This window comes from Alosa sapidissima, chromosome 8, assembly GCF_018492685.1.
Source record: "Alosa sapidissima isolate fAloSap1 chromosome 8, fAloSap1.pri, whole genome shotgun sequence".
Classification (NCBI taxonomy): Eukaryota; Metazoa; Chordata; class Actinopteri; order Clupeiformes; family Clupeidae; genus Alosa; species Alosa sapidissima.
In genome coordinates this window covers 24,694,305-24,711,762 of record NC_055964.1, presented here as the reverse complement: position 1 = coordinate 24,711,762, position 17,458 = coordinate 24,694,305, and the positions used below count along the sequence as shown (strand labels likewise).

Genomic DNA, 17,458 nt, shown 5'->3' with positions numbered 1-17,458 from the left:
GTATCCACATCACCTCCAGTCACACGCACAGATTCCACAGCAGCCCCGAAGGTGACTCACTCAATGCCACTCATATCTTTGCTACATTGCGATCACCTCACACAGCCACAGAGCTGTTTAGATGTCCAATCCATGTGGACTGCTACCATGTGTGCCAGCGCAGTCCCATCATGCACCTGTGCAGCCTGCATATATGAGGGCACCCTCTTGCTTTTTGTTTGCTACAGACAGTGAGGAGGAGGAAGCTGACCCATTGGTTGCGGAGGGTAACCCAAGTCTCTTCTGGGGGCTCACACTGGGGGGGGGGGTCTGTGGTGCACTTAACGCCTGTGTGTTCATCACTCATGTCACCAGGAGGGTGATCACTGTAACATGGGTTTGGTTTCATAAAGTGTTGGGGTGTTTTCACTTGACTACAGCTGATGGTCTCATCAAAGACTTAATGGACTAATAATAAAGAAGACTCCAAATAAATTGAGCTAACTGCATTTTCCCACCTATAGCGCTGGTGTTCAAATTGCACTTTACAAACTGCCTGGACCTGTTGAAGTGATTTCCATCCAGCTGCTTTGTGTGGCCTGAGCTAACAGATGTAATCAGTATCGTAAAATGCACTCCAGAGCAGCTTTTCCACCATCTTGCACAGGTTTTCACTCCCTCCCAAGCAAGGCTCACTTGGTGCCGTTTGCCGACTCGGGCGTCACCTGATGTCAGTTTGCATATGACTGATTTGAGTATGCTTGTTTGGAATGTCACCTTACCAGCTCTGCACAGATGGGGAGGCTGCGCCCCTGGCATTTAGAATTCAGCCCGGGTTGTTATACTGTCTGAATGTAGGCCATGATCAAACTACTCAGAAAGGTGCTGGAGTTTTGGCGTAATTGTGAAAGTAAAAGTATACGTAACGATTCATATTACAGAAATATATCAATCTGAATTTTCAATCTGAAAGCTAGGAATGGACCGATCCGACTTTTCCAGTCCCGAAATCAATACCCGGACTTCATATCGGCTGATTTATGAGTACCACTGTGATGCCAGTGTAGTCACTAAGTAGCCGTAGAGCTCAAAGCTACTGAACTGTTCTAGCGAGCCAGTAGTGCCTGCAGCTGACCCTTTGTTATTAGCTCCCTCAGGCAGTATTGGCTCTTATTTTAGCTTATTTAAGGCACAGTTGAGGCATGATATAGTGTAGTATGTGTATATGTTAACATAGAATTGGTTTGAAGATATTGGGCTCATTGGCCTGTTAGCCATTGGCACAGGATCTTTAGTCCTGGTGTTTGAAATAGGAACTTTGGCCTAGGCTACATTCACACTATAAGGGCCATGTAACCAACGTGACATGTTGCCCTGACCGTTGAACTGGGCCTCTTGCTAGGGTTTCAATTCCAGGTTTTAGCCCAGTACATGTTATGTTATCTGTTAAGTTCATGCAACACGTTTGGCCCACAATATAAACTGGACTCTCGTCACGATACCTGATCCAGGTATTTGAGTCAACACACTGATTTTGTTTGGGATCGGTGCATCTCTTCTCAAAACCCACAAACCCACAAGTAGTGAGTCCCCTGAGCCTAAGAAATGTGTTTCTTCTAAATAAACAGGTTAAAACAAAAGAATGTAAAAATGTCCAAGTACAGCTCAAATAGATCAAAGCCTATGGAAATGCCTTTTAGCACATATTTACTCACCTCGACTTACTCATCTATGTTCATATCGGATTATCAACTACGTGTGTGTGTGTGTACTCGTACATATCTTCTCTGTGTGTGTGTGTATGTATATATATATGTATGTATGTGTATGAGTATATATATATATATATATATATATATATATATATATATGCATATATATATATATATATGCATATATATGCATATATATATGCATGCATGCACATACACACACACACCTCCCACTCATGCTCATACATATCATCTCCGTGTGCACAGGGTCCACAGGGGGAGGCAGTGCAGCCAACAAGAAGGATGAGTGGTGGCCACAGTCCCCCAGACAGGGTCAGCAGTGTGAAACGCAGTGATGACCCTCCGTCCTGTCCAGTCCATTTTTCCATGTCTTGTTTTTGTCTGTGTTTTAATAATAATTGTATATACATTTAATAATGCTTTGTGCTTTCTTTTACTGCTATTTTTGGAAATAACTTGATTATTTTGTATTAAAGGAAATTTCACATTTTATATTATGTTATGAGAAGTGTTATGTCCTTGTACCTTCCCTTACAAAAATGAAATGTTTGCAGCAGATTTGCAGCAAACTGTGGGTGCTTTGTGGGAAACAAATGAGTTCACTAGAAAATATTGCCATAAGTTTGCCTATGTTGGCCGCAACAGTACCCTCCAGAATTACTGGCACCTTTGGTAAAGTTGACTTAAAAACAGGTATAAAGAAAATCTTTTGGTGATTTATTGTACTCCCAATGAAAACAAGGAGGGAAAATCTACCCTTGAAGGGAAGCAAATTTATTCTGAGAAAAAGGAAAACAAAAACGCGTTCCTCAAAATGACTGGCACTCCTAGAAAAATCTTATGTACAAAACCTAACAGAAGTATTTTCCTATCTAATTTCAACTTATTTGAGTTAATCAGAGTGTCTGAACTTTCAGAAGTAGTTCATGACTTTCTTTTTTACTAAGGTATGAAAATAAAGTGACACAGAAGCTAAAACCTCTAGTCATTTTTCAACATTGGAAAGACAATAGAATACACTAAATTTAAATAAAAAGAAAGTGTTTCAACATTTGTAAGTCAGGGAATGTGATTAAAACCAGTATTGGAGTTATCACCTAGGGCACTGGTTCCCAAAGGGTGGGTCGCAGGAGATTTTATTTGGGTCGCCTATTTGTGTAATAGGCCTAACTTATATCATTTAGCCAGGAAAGCTAACAGTTTTCTATTATTTTGTTAACTACCACAGTCACGGCCCTCTGCAATTCTGCATTTAGAATAACTCTGAAACTGGGGGGCGAACACGTCTCAGAGGGGACAGCGTGGACATCTAACTCGCAAAATGAAACATTTCTGTGGGGCGCCTCACATTCCTTATTATTTCGGATGTAAAATGCACAACAGTGCATTATATTAGGTATACTATTGCGCAAAAGCCTCTTGTTCTGATAATTATTCATAGAGAATAATTCATAGAAAAGTTTGGGAACCTGTGGCTTAAAACAATATTGGTGGTTGCATGTTAGATCTGAAGTGAAATGGGTCGCGACGGTCTGTCATTTTTAAAAAGTGGGTCCCCAGAAAAAAAAGTTTGGGAAACACTGATTTAGGGGTCACCAAGTCCCCCAAAAATCTTCAAAAGTGACCTCACTGCTGATAGATTATTTAGAGGTCATGCCAGGTAAAAGCCTGTCTAGTCATTTAATTACCAATGTAAAAGGCAGGAGTTACTGAATGGTACAGTGACTGTCAAGAAATGTGGTCTATTGTCAGATGAAATGAAAATTTGGATAGGAACACTTTAGGTGTGTTTTGCATACATAGAATAATGACTGAAAAGAGCCCCATGCCTTATGAGAATTTTGGTGGAGGGGCTGTGATACTGTGGGGCTGTTTTTTATTTCCAAAGGTCTTGGGAACCTAATTAAGGTGCATGGTATCATTGAACACCAAGAAAAACCCAAACATTTTCAAAGGAAATTAGTCAATCTCTGCCAAGAGACTGAAGGCCTTTTCACACTGCCAAAATCGCTGCGATTTTATGTACCAGAATCGCGGAACGATTGTCCCTTTCACAGACCGAGGCAGAACGGCGGGACAAAGTGTCTCGCCAAATTTACTACCAAGCCCCCTAGACATTTTGCCGAGTTTTTTCGTTCCGGCACCAGTTTGAATGGGTCAAGGCGGAAAGGTGAATCTGGGCGGGCATTTCGATGCTATGTCCAGCCCACCACAGGAGATTGCAAATAAATCTAACTGATAAAAAGCAGCAATAGCAGAGACGGCACATTATGTCAATGTTTAAATTCACTCATGAGCGTCTGTCTGCCCTATATTTATATCCTCTGATTGTAATGCTTACAGATATCTAGGTGATATTTGTAACATTTATTTAGTATTTGGCCTGTTATAAAATCATGTAGGCCTATTGAACAATTTAAACACATTGTGAACCCTAAAGTTGGACATGCATAGACATTGCTGCAAATTTAAAACCGGATTACTCTGGGATGGCTAACTGTACAGGGGAATGCTTTGTGTTCGGTAAGGTCTGCTGTTTATTCTGATATATGGTTTGTCATGTGTTGAGGGAAAGTTCGTGATGTACTCCACCAAGATGAATGGCTAGGGAGATGGGTGCAGAAAATATGATTAAATGTGTTCACTGTGTGCTGTTTGTGTTTCACCCACCAAGTTTTGTGTACCCCGGTCTTTCAGTGTCCCGGGAATCCTTGTTGGTGTACGTCACTAAATGTACACATAAATTATTTTATTGTAAGGCCCCCCATGAACGAAAGCACACAAAACTTGGCATGCATTCGGAGGGTGTCATAATGATCCTACACTTCCAATTTCGTGCAGTTTTGATGTTAGGTCACAGATACCTTCAATTACAACACCTCATTTTTACTTTTTTGTGTTTAACTAGGTGGCGTTATACATGAAATGATTGGTTATGGAATGGGTTGACATGGCCCCTTGAGATCAACATACAAAAAATGGTCCTCCTACACCCTACGGTTTTCGAGATATTTACAGAAAACTGTGTTTCGGGGGTCCAGTCCAGCGGGGGTCTACAGATCAAAACGAAAAACGATGGTTCCATGCTATCCATGTGGGGTTACATGCCCACCAAGTTTCGTGTACCCCGGTCTTTCAGTGTCCCGGGAATCATTGACGGAAATTTGGGCATGCGAAAAGAAAAAAAAAAAAATTCTGACTAAACCTATATGACCGCAGCTTCGCTGCGCGGCGGTCATAATAACGATAGTCTTGCATGCTGCACTGTTTGTAACAGTGACTTTAGCATTGCCCATGACGGGTCAAATGATTGCAAAAGACATGTCGAGGTGAGTTTAACAAGTGTCAAGTGTTTAACAAGTGTTAAACAAGTGTTTCATGTGCATATTATATATTATATTACCTCCCTGAAATGTTTTTTTGCAGGTTGGGATGTCTGATATGAATTATGGGTTATCAGCACTCGGCTGTTTTCTGTTAACGTTAGCAATCGGTGCATAACACTAGCAATCCTTCCTCAGGGTGCTAGCTAGCAATGCTATTATGCTTAAACTGGGCTTGCTATTTCTTTTAGCTGCTAGTCATCAGAGATAGTCAGGTAGCGTTAGCCTAGTTTGCTTTGCATTTCAGGACGCTTTTTTTGGCGTTTGTTATCAATTATGATCAAACGATCTAATTGTGTAGTGAAAAAGCTACAAGTGACACTTTCACAACATAATGATATGAGTGGGAAACGACTCTTGGTAAGGTGAACTTTGGAAAAACCATGCAACTGAACGTGATGTGATTTGCCAAATTAGACAGTTTTAGTTGTTGTTCTATGCGGTCATTTTCAAGAGGTTCATAGGCCAAGGGCGATATCTGTTAACCTGACTCTCGCCAGATGAATTTCGTTCCGCCTAAACACAATCTCAGTGTTTGATGGTTTTCATATTCAGAGTTGTCAATATAATTATTATATTGTGCCTCACCAGACCTCTTTTAAAGGTAAAATAGAGTTTTGATGTTTAAAATGTTCCAGTGACACATAGGCCTATATAAACCTAAAAGACTAATGTGTGCAATGTTTTTGTATGATGGTTCAATCAAAAATGCATTTCAGTAGAATCCCTGAATATTTTGTCTTGTATTTCTGAATGCAGGGTCAATGCTAAGATACATGCAAGGAGCAACTCAAGGCCAGGAGGAAGAATTAGATCAACCACCAACCAGCTCTGCAGATTCTGCAACAGCACCCAGCCCTGACCAACAATCCTCAAATAGCCCAGGTACAGATACAATTCGGCACACAAGCCGGCTATGGTAACCTAACAATTAGGCTATGGGGCTATGGTAACCTAACAATTAGGATTTGCTTTGCCTACACTGCTGTTTGGTTGTCCCAAACTTTGAGACGATCCATACTCGCATTAACTGAATCTTATCAACCCGAACTGCGATGTTCCAAACAGAGTGACAGGTTGCAATGCCTAATAATCTCACTGCCTTTGGCATAACTGCTAACAGTGTGCCTAGGCCTACTGTTAAAAACCTGAAAAATATTAAACTACTGTTTTCTTTTCATGACGAGCACTAGGTCTATGCTTGAATGGTTAATGACTGAATGGAACGTTGTGTTTTTAAGCGCCAGAACTGCTAATCACGTCGTGTGACAAAGTTTACACCAATCATCATCTTCTAATGTATCCTTATGTTGAGATGTCCATTCTCTTTGGCCTAGGCTATCATTTGTGCGCGAAGCATGTTTCAATTAAGACAGTACACAAGCTATTTTTATTGTTGTAATATTGAATTTAACCAAAGTGCAGTCGGTTCTCCCGCCATGGTTTTGGAAATCACACACCTGCTGCATCTGAAGGCCCACGCATAATAAGGCCTACGACTATCACTCTACACGCCCCCTGTTGCAAGTCACATTTTAATTTGCTAGCTGATCCTGCCTCCTGACTCCCCAAAATGCCGCATCATGTGAACAGATCAGCAGGCCGGCACATTTTCACCTCGTTTTCAGACACACGTTGCAGCAAAAAGACATCTCCTCTTCCCGCAAACTTAGCGTGATCTCTGTGTGAAAAGGCCTAGAGACTCTGCCTAGAGACTAGTTGTTCATGATTGGATCATTCATCAGGTCAATGAACCAAAACGAACGTCCAGATCAAAACAAATATGGTTTACTGAACACAAAATCAAGCTTCGGACATTGCCATCTTAGTCCCCTGATCTAAACTCCATAGAAACAGTGGGGTGAGTCAAAGAGGAGAATGCAAGTGTGGGCTTAGAAATCTGGACGATTTGGGGAGATTTTGTAAAGATGAACGGTCTTAAATCCTTTGCTTTGTATTCTCCAACTTTATGGGGTGTCATAGGAGAATATTACAAGCAGTTTTATTGGCAAAGAGAGGCTTAAAAGAAGGTATTACAAGCAGGGGTGTCAATAATTGTGAGCAATGTGTTTTTTAAAAAAAATATTTATCTCTTTATGAGTTTTTCCTTTTTCTCCAAATACATTTTCTTCCCTTCAAGGTTGGATTTTTCCTCAATTTTTTCATTGTGAGATTACAATAAATCACCAACAGATTATTTATATATTTATACCAGTTTTTAGTCAACTTTAGCAGAGGTGCCAATAATTCTGGAGGGTACTGTGGAGGCAAAGTTGGCCATTGATTTATTGTATAGCTTTGTACATTACATTTCTGTGATCTTGAGGTATTGTTAAATAAATTGGTTGCTTCAGCTACAAAAATGCCAGCACTGCTATGAGGAAGTCCTCAAGAAATATATATATATATATATATATATATATATATATATATTATATATAAAAAAACATTGAACCCTGACAAAATGATTCCCACTCTGACTGGATATTCTCACTACCCCCTTCTACCATGATAAGAGAATGCCCCTGATGGTTCAAATCATCTAAATGGTGTGTTCTTTTTAATGCGTAATTTGAGAGTGTCTGTCATTTTCCTATAGTATCCAACCAGATCAAAGACCTGTCCTTTCCCCTTGGTGATCAATAAAGTATCTATCTATCTATAGATCTATCTATCTATCTGTCTCTACTAGCTCTTACACCCTGTGTTTAGCAGTATCTGTGCCAGGTGCTACAACCTACTGTGTTTTGATTGGGCTATTTGAGTTGGTCGCAGCGTAACATTTTATTTTTGATTGGCTTATTGATTGTGTTTCTAACTCTGATTGTTATGTTAACTTTTAAGCATTACTTTCCTGCCGCTAGTGGAATATGTGTTGATTTGCCACCACACTTAGCCAATAATGGCAAACTTCCAGTGAACTTCTGGTAACAAACCTATTTTGCCTGACATTGCTGCAACATTGCCAAAAGTTAACTGCAACTGTTTGCCAGAAACCTAATTTGCCTTTGAAAACATGACCTTGCCACAAATTTGCGGCAACTGTTTGCCAAAACCCTGGAAGTTACCACAAAATGGCCACAAAAGGCAGTCTCTCTGCCATGCTACATTCTCTAAATGGAAGTTTGACACCTTAGTATATTATCTTTTTTTTTCCGATAGCCTCTTGGCTTGGCTCTTTAAGGAACTAGGTATCTTCCTCTTTGTGAAACTGAATGGCCCCCTTATTTGGAAAACTAAAGTAGCACAGGCATCACATTCTCCTGCATTCCCTCACACACACTCCCCCCACTCCACTCCCTTTACTATCCTTGCATTGACCCTCCTCCTTTAATCCTTGACTGTTTACTGTTGAATGCCCTTTTCTCACTCATGTCACAACCTAGTGAACAGTCTGTAGATGTTTCAGGAAAAATCACCACATCTGGAATCAATGAAAGAAGTAATAACTTTTTTGAAAGTGGTATAAGTTAAATCAAGAAAGCTATATATTAAAACAAATCAGGACCGTGTGGATTAAACTGTAGAAACCAGTTAATGGAGAGGGAGGGGCTGTTGCCGTCAGTGTGTGGTGAAGACGGGCCTACTGGGGTGTCATATGGTTTTTTATTAAGTGAAGACAGCAGCTGCTAGTCAGAGGGAAGTGGTTTTAGTTTAGTCGACATTAATCACCTAGGACTGATACATGATCGGACAGTAGGAGCCTCCTGTTGTGGTCTTCACTGCGGCCCCTACAGTTGTCTGCCCTGTAGGCCTATGCCGATGTCATGTTTTCTCTCCGTGTCTGAACTGAAATACTTTTTTAGGAGCACAAGACAAGGCCAGACCCATCCTCAAACACCTCATGTGATCACAGGCCACATATCAAGTTGCTAAATGTAAATGTTGAAACTTTAATATTCCGAAAAATCCTTGTGGAATTTTACATTTCTAAACTGTTTTTGCCATTCCTTTTGTTTTAGGAGTAACTCAAATTTGGCATTGATTTATTGTAGCTTTGTACATTACATTTCTGTGATCTTGATATATTGTTAAATAAATTGGTTGCTTCAGCTACAAAAATGCCAGCACTGCTATGAGGAAGTCCTCAAGAAATAGTTGGCATTTTGCAGACTTTAAATTAGTAAATTAGTTACCTATGGCTGGATAAATTGGACAATAGCTCAATCACTGTGTTCAGGGGATAATGGAGAAAGCGGAATGAATGAATGAATTAATTAATATTCATGTTTGGTATCAAATGAATGGTTGTACAACAGTTGAGGAGATGTATATATATAATTTTTTTTTTTTTTTTTAAACATTGAACCCTGACAAAATGATTCCCACTCTGACTCTGACTCTGGATATTCTCACTACCCCCTTCTACTACTGATAAGTATAAGTATATATACTCTTTTGATCCCGTGAGGGAAATTTGGTCTCTGCATTTATCCCAATCCGTGAATTAGTGAAACAGTACACAGTGTACATACAGTCAGGTGAAGCACACACTAATCCCGGCGCAGTGAGCTGCCTGCATCAACAGCGGCGCTCGGGGAGCAATGAGGGGTTAAACGTCCCACATACTCGATGCACCCGACCAGTAGCGCGACAATCTGACGTCACAGAAGAGCCGTAACCATTTATACTCGCGCGTGGTGGTCGCGACACTAGTTGCAATATTCTCCTGAACAGAGGTGTCGCTGTTGTGAAAAGACTAACGCTAACTACGTTACACAGCAGAAGAAGCTGCAGTAAGAAACACTAGTAGCTACCTAGCTAGCCTCTGTGATGGTACTTCAGACTTTGGTTGCTACTATTCACAACTACCATTATCATTATCATCTAGTTTCCAAGGTGTGTGCACAGGTAGATAGATAGATAGATGGATATATAGATAGATACTTTAGTCATCCCGAGGGAAATTTTAATTTAAACAGTTTAGTTATCTGGCTAGCTAGCTAGCAGCTAGCTGAGTTTGTGTAATTTCCTGAAGTGGAAAGAGATTTTGTTCAGGCCTTAATATCCTTTGTTTGAAAATAAATTGTTTCTATTCTTTCCTCTTAATTCTATGTGTTGCAACTCTCACTGGTAACTTTGTTAACTTATCCAGCAAACTATTAAAAATTCACGACTGTAACAAAACACTGCAACTCTCGCTTGCCCTCGAACTAGTCCATCTTCCTGTTTCCGCCTTGTCGCGCTCGTCTGAAAAAAAATGAGTGGTGCCAGAGAAACGGGCTCTGGTGGTGCGCTACCTCGCGCTACCTGGCTTCAATCCTGGCGCGCCAGCAAGATTTACGTCATTTTGACGTCACGTTGTCGCGCTACCGGTCGGGTGCGTCAGGTATGTAGAAGCCCTTAGGTGCCTTGCTCAAGGGCACTTCAGCCGTGCCTACTGGTCAGGGTTCGAACCGGCAACCCTCCGGTAACATTTCCGAAGTGCTAACCAGTAGGCCACGGCTGTCCCAATAAGAGAATGCCCCTGATGGTTCAAATCATCTAAATGGTGTAAATAATGTACATTTCTTTTGATACGTAATTTAAGAGTGTCTGTCACTTTCCTAGAGTATCCAGTATCCAACCAGATCAAAGACCTGTCCTTTGAGTTGATCTGTCTCTACTAGTAGGGGAGAACTGGTACAATTGTAACAGCGGTACAAATGTAATACTGTTTTATTCTCAAGATATGGTGTAGCTACGGAAATGTAAACAGACACATATCATGTAATTATGTATAATCTTATAGCCATCCAAATATGAATGGTCTACTATAAATACGACCAGAGATATTAAGCAAAAAGGTGCAAAATTCAAGCATTGCAATTTTTTAGTTATATTTTAACCATAACTGTTTGTTTAAGTTTGCTTCGTGAAATTTGAGCGTGTGGACTTCAATCACATGTCATTCATATCTTCAGTCCCTCTGTTTCAAGTTAACATGAGTGCCATTTGATTTATATAGTCACAGCAAATGCAATTAAATGAAAATAAAAACATGTTGTAACACCAGTCTCTATGGCAAAATGAACTGATTTTATCGCGCATGTGCGAACATTCTCATTGCGAGTTATGGATTATGATTTTTGTGCCGCGATCACCCAATTAGTTGTAACAGTCATACATTTGGACTTTTTTGTTGATTTTATATGAAAACAGATGCTCTTTGTTTAACCCAGCAGTGTTTTGTGTTAAAAAATGTTATAGGATTCACGATTTTAGCACTGTTAGATTCATTACGCTATACTGTTACAACTGTACCGCACTTTTTTTATGGCTGCATCAAGATTGTAACAAAGGTACATGTCGCTGTTAAGTTAAATTATTGACAAACTATAACATATTTTTTTCAATTATGTTTCAACTTTCATGGAGTAGACATGTACGACTCTGTTCTGGTCAAATTTCACATCTCAAGTCTCGTCTTTGTGTAAATCGAGTTTGAATTGGAAAAATAAAAAAGTGTTACAATTGTGCCGGTTCTCCCCTACTCTTACACCCTGTGTTCAGCAGTAGCCTATCTCAGGGTTCCCGCGGATCCTTAAAAAGTCTTAAATACAACTTTTGGTTTTTAAGGCCTAAAATTGTCAGGGATGTCTTGAATTTTCGAAAGGGAGGTATTAAATTTGCGTATGGGACCACCAGCGAGTGAGTGAGCGCAAGAGAGCGAGTGAAATGTCTCCATCCATCCGAACGCAATTGTATAAGTGACTATATAAGGCTATGGGAGGAAGTGTAGTGGTTGCAGAGTGAAGATGATTTTCACGGGTGTGGTTAAAGGTGTGAAAACGGTAATAATATGTACCGTTGTGCTGTGACGTTTTCGTGGTGTAGCCGAGGCCTGAGAGATATGCAGGTAGCCTACGTGAGCGGGAGAAAGTTGATAAGCCAGTTAGCGCTAGGGTGGCAATACATTCGAATTTAGGCCGGACATATGGATTTTAAAAGCCCTGTCCGGTGTCCGGCGCAGTCTCAAGCCGGACGCTCATTTGTCCTCCTTTTTGGAGTTGCGCTGGGCATCTAGAATCTTTGCTCGGCTGCAGCATGGTTTCACAAACTATGGACGCGAAGACTGCTGGTCAAATTATGCGCAGTGCTTCTGTCACTCGTCTGATAATTTGCTGCGCAATTTATGAAGGAACCATGGACTGACTTTGACTGCATTTTCGCAATCAGAAGGAAATACTGTACATGTTAAGTTGATCTGTTTGCATTAGGGATCGACCAATTATCGGCCGGGCCGATTATTAAGGCCGATATTTAGCATTTTTATAATGATTGGTATCGGTCATTTTTTCCACCGATAAGCTGATACTGAAATGGATAAAGAATGAAACGCGCTACTTTGTCTGTAAAGCGTCTCTCACTCCCTGCATTTGCTACTCTGTGGTCGAGAGCATTGTCCCGCCCACTACACCGTCTGATTTGTTAGTTAGCACGAATGCAGCCAATGAGGATCGAAGACTGAACACAGAGAAAGTTTAGAATTCTCACTGAGGCATATTGTAGACTGGGCTTCAGCTGTACGGAGCTATTTTTCGAAGGTAAGGAAGGTAGGCCTACCTTACATTGCTGAAGTTGTAATGTGAACGTGTCACAATCATCTACAGTGAAGTTACAAAAACACCACTTTGTAAGCTATTGTCTCTTTGATCCGGATCAATAAGTAGCCTAAAGCACCCACCTCCTTCATTTAGCGAATTCCCAATTGATGCACGTTAGTGATATAGCCTACCGTTTACTAGTTGGCCTACAAACTCGGGTGCTGCGCGTCGGGAGTTAGGCCTCGTCAATTAATTGTTAATAACGGGACACCTTGGCGGACGTTATCCCTTAGGCCTACATAGTAGACAAGTCCTAAATTATGCGATAGCGAACATCTAAAAGTCTAGTTGCTGCTTTTTGACGGACTGTCAGAAAAGACTACAGGCACAGGGTCAGCCGTAATTTAATCCGACCTGAACTAAATCGTGTCCTGAGCTGGCTATTACGTGCCTTTTAGGCTCACAGAAGTGTAGCTTATAGCCTACATATGGACACAAATTGCATGCTTAAATAGCCTAAGAACTATTTTAAAACTGTTTTGTTAAACTATTCAACCGTAACACTTGCCATCACGCATGCACCTCTTCCTCTCCCTTTCCCTCTCTCGTGCACTCACACACACACGATGCCAAAGCATCCTCTTTGTGACAGGTCCCTTACAAGCACATAGCCCATTGTGTATGCCTATGAAAACTAGATGTACCACATAGCGGTACAAAATATGACCGCCGCTCAGTCCTGTACATCCACTCCGTGAAAATAAATCATATTAATGAATTAGTCTCCATCTTCTACTCCATCCCCCACTCTTGAAACTTTTGTGTATGCTTGTTTGGAATGTGTGTTTGCGGGCCGCACACAAAGTAGCCTACTGGCCTGCAAAGGTGAATAGATTTGTAGCACTTGCCAAAAAAATTGTAGCATTCTTAAAAAACCTTTAAAATATCTAAACAATCACAAGTAGGGCAGTTCATCACAGTCCATCCATTGCAACTGGACTGATGAAAGGTTCACCTGGCTGTAGGCTACATTGTATTTGGGGAAAGCAGAAGGTATAATTAATTTATTTATTTATTTATTTATTTATTTATTTATTAAACAAAACAATCCCTGTCAGTTCCATGCAGTTTTCAACAGCTATCAAGAAGAGAGGTCATGTCATGGATTTTTGTGAATGTTTCTTCTACATATGCATAAGTTTAGTCATCTAGTTCATATGATATTCAGCTTTATTGTCAATGCACAAATTAAATACCAGTAGTCTAAAACAAAATGCCGTTTTACCCAGTGGTGCAAATAACTGACATGTCCAAAAGGGCCTTCATGAAATGCGTTGCTAGACTGTTCATACACATTTTAACGGGCCAAGTTGAAGAGCTACTGTCCGTTATTGTTTGTGCAAATAATATGCTGATTCATGTTCCCTTGCATTTTGCAACTATCAGGTCCATGGTTAGTCTGGCTTTCGCCAGACCAAGCTCAATCTTTTAAGAAATTGAAAAGGAATCGCTGGCATATCAGGCTGAGTTCACCCAGCCTAGTCCATGGTAGGCGCCCGATAGAAATATTGTTTAATTTTGCGATTGAGATATCCACGCACTGGCGCCCCCCCCTGCGAAGTGTTCGCCCCCGGTTTCAGAGCTATTCTAAATGCAAAAATGCATAGAGGGAGTTATGACAAAACCGTGACTGTTAACAAACTATAGGCTATATAAGCTATGCTAGGCCTATTACACAACATAAATTGTCACTAGGCTATGCTGGCGACCCAAATAAAATCTACTTTGGGAACCAATGGCTTACAGTATCAAGCGGACTTAAGCTGCCACCTCTTGGCGAAAAGTTAATAGTTTTGCATATCATTAGTAATACATTTCACGCAGCTGTGTGAATCACGGAAAGCGACACTTCTAAATGGAACCCAACCCACTGTACAGTAGCTCAAGGTCTGTGGCTAAAGCAGCCATAATGAAAGCGTTATCATTGTTTGGATACTTCACACACACGTGTTTTTTAATCACATAGACTACTACAAATATGTACTGTATCTACTGTGCAACAAATATGTGTAGGTACAGCCCTGCCCTGGATACATCTCTCAACGTGCGCTCTAAAACATTTGGTTTAAATGGAGATGTAGATCACAGGTGCGTTAATAAATCTACATTGCGGTGAGTTGACACAAATTATTCACTTTGACGAATTTCTGTAGTTTCAGTCCTAGTTACTTTACTTTGAGCCATGCTCTTCCTTACTTGAATCACCTTTGAAAATAGAGGATTGAAGTAGCCTATATGGGTGTTTGGGAATGACGTTGACTTAGAGGCTTTTTGAGACTTTGAGCTAAATGTCCCAGCCAGGTGTTTAGGATGCATCATACAGGTTATCTTTCAGGTAGCCTATATATTTTCCATTAGAAAACCATCACGTAGCGAACGTGTTGTGGCTAACTCACTTAGCTCCTGTTAGTAGCCTAGGTTATGGTCATAAGCAAATGAGATGATAGTCGAAAGATGCAATTAGTGCTGTTATCAATTTTCTTGGTAGCCTATAACCGCATGGTTTTCTACAAATACATCAATAATCAAATTGGCCTCCATCACTCAACCAATGCTAACGGTAACATTATTTTACCTACTCTAGGCTATTGATATAACTTAAGATTAATGTAGCCTACCTGCAGTAAAAACCAAGCATGTCCGATAAACATTCTCAGATTCATTTCGGCTTCAAGAAGAATGGGAGTTACATGTCATGCAGAAATCATCCTACCCTTTTAAAACGTTCTCTGCGGTAAACTACAGTCTTGTCCTTGTAGGAAGCGTAGTGTCTTTCCAACCCACTTTAGATTAACTTCCAACAAAATTACGTCTCACTGCAACGATGCGCCATCTGGTGGACAAACGACTATGTGACGCCAATACTGGAAATGCAGCCAAATTATTGATGAATATTTGGTTTTCCTTTAATCCTGCTGAATTTGTAATTATGTATCGCCTGTTGTAATTGCCGATACTGATGTGCATGCCTGTGTGTGTGTGTGTGTGTGCGTGTGTATATGTGTGCACCACCATCTACAGGCCAATGAGTGTACAGTCACACACACACCACCACCCCCCCCCCCCCCCCCCCCCCCATGGATGAAATTCTACGAAACTTGGCATACCCCCAGAGAATGTCAGGTTAATCACACACATAAAATTTGGTCCAGTTATGAACATCTTAACTGAAGAGAGGGGCGATTAAAGCAGAATGATATTGCATTTTCATTTTTTACCGGGGGGTGCAAATCACAAATGAGTGATTATGGGCTAGGTTGATGTGGGCCCTTGAGACCAACATACCATAAAAATGTCTTCATCCTCGGTGCCACGGTTCAGGTAGTTATTTAGGAAAAACTGCATTTTTTGGGTTTCAGGGGGCCCAGCGCGGGGGAGTAGTGGCCCCTGGGGACCAAACGAAATTTTCCCGTAAAAGTCTAGTGGGGCTACATACCCACCAAATTTCATGTGCCCCGGTGGTTCGGTGTCCCAGGTATCGTTGACCAAAAATTCAGGAAGTAGATGACTGGGGGGGGGGGGGGGGGGGGGGGGAATTGACAATCCCTATATGACCGCTTCGCTAGCGGCGGTCATAATAATTGCTATCACTCAGCTCTTGGATTAACATGACACACAGGATTTACACTTGTGATGCAAGTTGATACAATTGTGTATCAAACGAAGAAAGAAAAGTTAGCTTTTCTTTTTAATGAAAATTTTCAGCATATCGCCATAGCCTAGGCTACTATCTACCCCCCTTTTTGACAACTGAAATATCAGTTTTACATATCGGTTATCGGCCTCCTGTTTTGGTAATAATTGATATCGGTATCGGCCCTGAAAAAAACATATCGATCGATCCCTAGTTTGCATCTTTCCAGCGTGTGTTGTTGGCCTAGCCAAGGTGAAGAAAATATCTGTCTAAGTTATAATACCTGTAATATCTGTCAGCAGCTTGCTTGCCAGCCTTTCCCAGTAGGCCTACTTCGCAAAAGTTGTGAAATATAACCGCATATTTTTTTTTATTTTTGATCAAGACTGCAGAACGGCTGCATATTCACACATAAAATCAGGTCATATAATGTTATCACAACACCATAAAGTCTATAGACCCTTTCAACAAGGTAAACAAAAACAATGCTTGAACGTTCTTTTTGGGCCCCAATCTACTTCCTCTGCATTAAGATAACATATGGAATGTTAAAAAGGAAGTCTTGTGGGGCCAACTATGATGCTGATAATGGAACTCTCTTGAAAGGGTCCATAGGCTACTACAGATACAGGTGAAGAACAGTCAGTCTCAGCCAGTAAGCACAACCAGATATGTACAGCCAGCTTCAAAAGCAAGCAGCCCAGACCCTAAAATTGGGCATTTATAGCTGTGAAGGTAATTCACACAATTATTTTTCTTTCGCCAAAATATATTTCGTAACTTATGTAGACATCCAAAATTGGGTGGGGGTTAAAATTAGTAGAAAACTAATTTTAGTTGTCGTATGTATCTTTTTGCTGTGGTATAGTCTTTTAAGGTCTTAAAAGTCTTTACATTTGCACTTGGAAAATGTGCAGATACCCTGGTATCTGTGCTAGGTTCTACAACCTACTGTGTTTTGATTGGGCTATTTGAGTTGGTTGCAGCATAACCTTTTATTTTTCATTAGCTTATTGATTGTATTTCTAACGCTGATTTGTTATGTTAACTTTTAATCTGTAGCATTGCTTTCCTTGGGACACTTAGGCAACAACAGATACAGACCTAGTGCCTCACAACTGCAATTGCAGACATTAGTTTAAA

General features: G+C 40.6%; 1 protein-coding gene across 10 annotated transcripts in view; it reads left to right on the top strand.

The window, feature by feature from the left end:
* cenpe (centromere protein E) overlaps positions 1-2,204 on the top strand; it is a 27,066-nt gene extending 24,862 nt beyond the window's left edge. For 9 of the 10 annotated variants that reach the window (XM_042101206.1, XM_042101209.1, XM_042101207.1 and 6 more), the window contains 2 exons: positions 228-266; positions 1,959-2,204. In XM_042101206.1, coding sequence (XP_041957140.1) covers positions 228-266; positions 1,959-2,047 — 128 coding nt within the window. In that variant the 3' untranslated portion in view covers positions 2,048-2,204. The remainder of the gene's footprint in view (positions 1-227; positions 267-1,958) is intronic. The other variant, XM_042101203.1, reaches the window with a different exon arrangement.
* The last annotated feature ends 15,254 nt before the right edge of the window (positions 2,205-17,458 follow it).